Source organism: Eimeria tenella, genomic scaffold (genome assembly GCF_000499545.2).
Source record: "Eimeria tenella Houghton genomic scaffold, Eth_scaff2206, whole genome shotgun sequence".
Lineage (NCBI taxonomy): Eukaryota > Apicomplexa > Conoidasida > Eucoccidiorida > Eimeriidae > Eimeria > Eimeria tenella.
The window spans coordinates 1,371-1,842 of NW_013542061.1; the positions used below are offsets into that span (position 1 = coordinate 1,371).

General features: G+C 61.0%; 1 protein-coding gene across 1 annotated transcript in view; it reads left to right on the forward strand.

Moving 5' to 3' along the window:
* The window catches only part of ETH_00042065 (uncharacterized protein), a gene marked incomplete at both ends in the record, with an annotated part of 907 nt that extends 509 nt beyond the window's left edge, over positions 1–398 (forward strand). The window contains one exon of the mRNA XM_013374700.1: positions 1–398. Coding sequence (XP_013230154.1) covers positions 1–398 — 398 coding nt within the window.
* Positions 399–472: the final 74 nt, after the last annotated feature.

A 472-nucleotide genomic window follows, 5' to 3' on the forward strand; every position in this document is an offset into this window, starting at 1 on the left:
AGCAGCAGAAGAAGTGTATGAGGAAGGTTTGTGTCTGGAAATGGACAAATTGATTTTCAGGTGTACAGACACCGAAGAGCTGCTGCGGCTCAGCGTCGCCCACCGCCGTCAGGTGTATGTACACAACTTGGTGAGCCTGCTGCAGCAGCTCACGCTGCTGCAGCAGCAGCAGCAGCAGACACAGCAGCAGCAGCAGCAGCAGCACCAAACGCAGCAGCAGCAGCACAAACAGCAGACGCTGCTGCAGGAGCAGCAGACACTGCTGCAGCCGACAGAGCAGCAGCAGCAGCAGCAGCAGGAGGCTGAAAGCAAAGAAAGGGAGACAGCTGAGTGTGGGGCCCCACAAGAGGGGTCTGGGGGCCCCCGGGGGCCCTCAGGGGACTTACAAGACCCTTTTTGTGCGGAGAAGAAAGGGGGGGGCCCCTTTGCTGCTGCTGCTGCTTTGCTGCTGCAGCAGGGGCCCCCCCGGGGG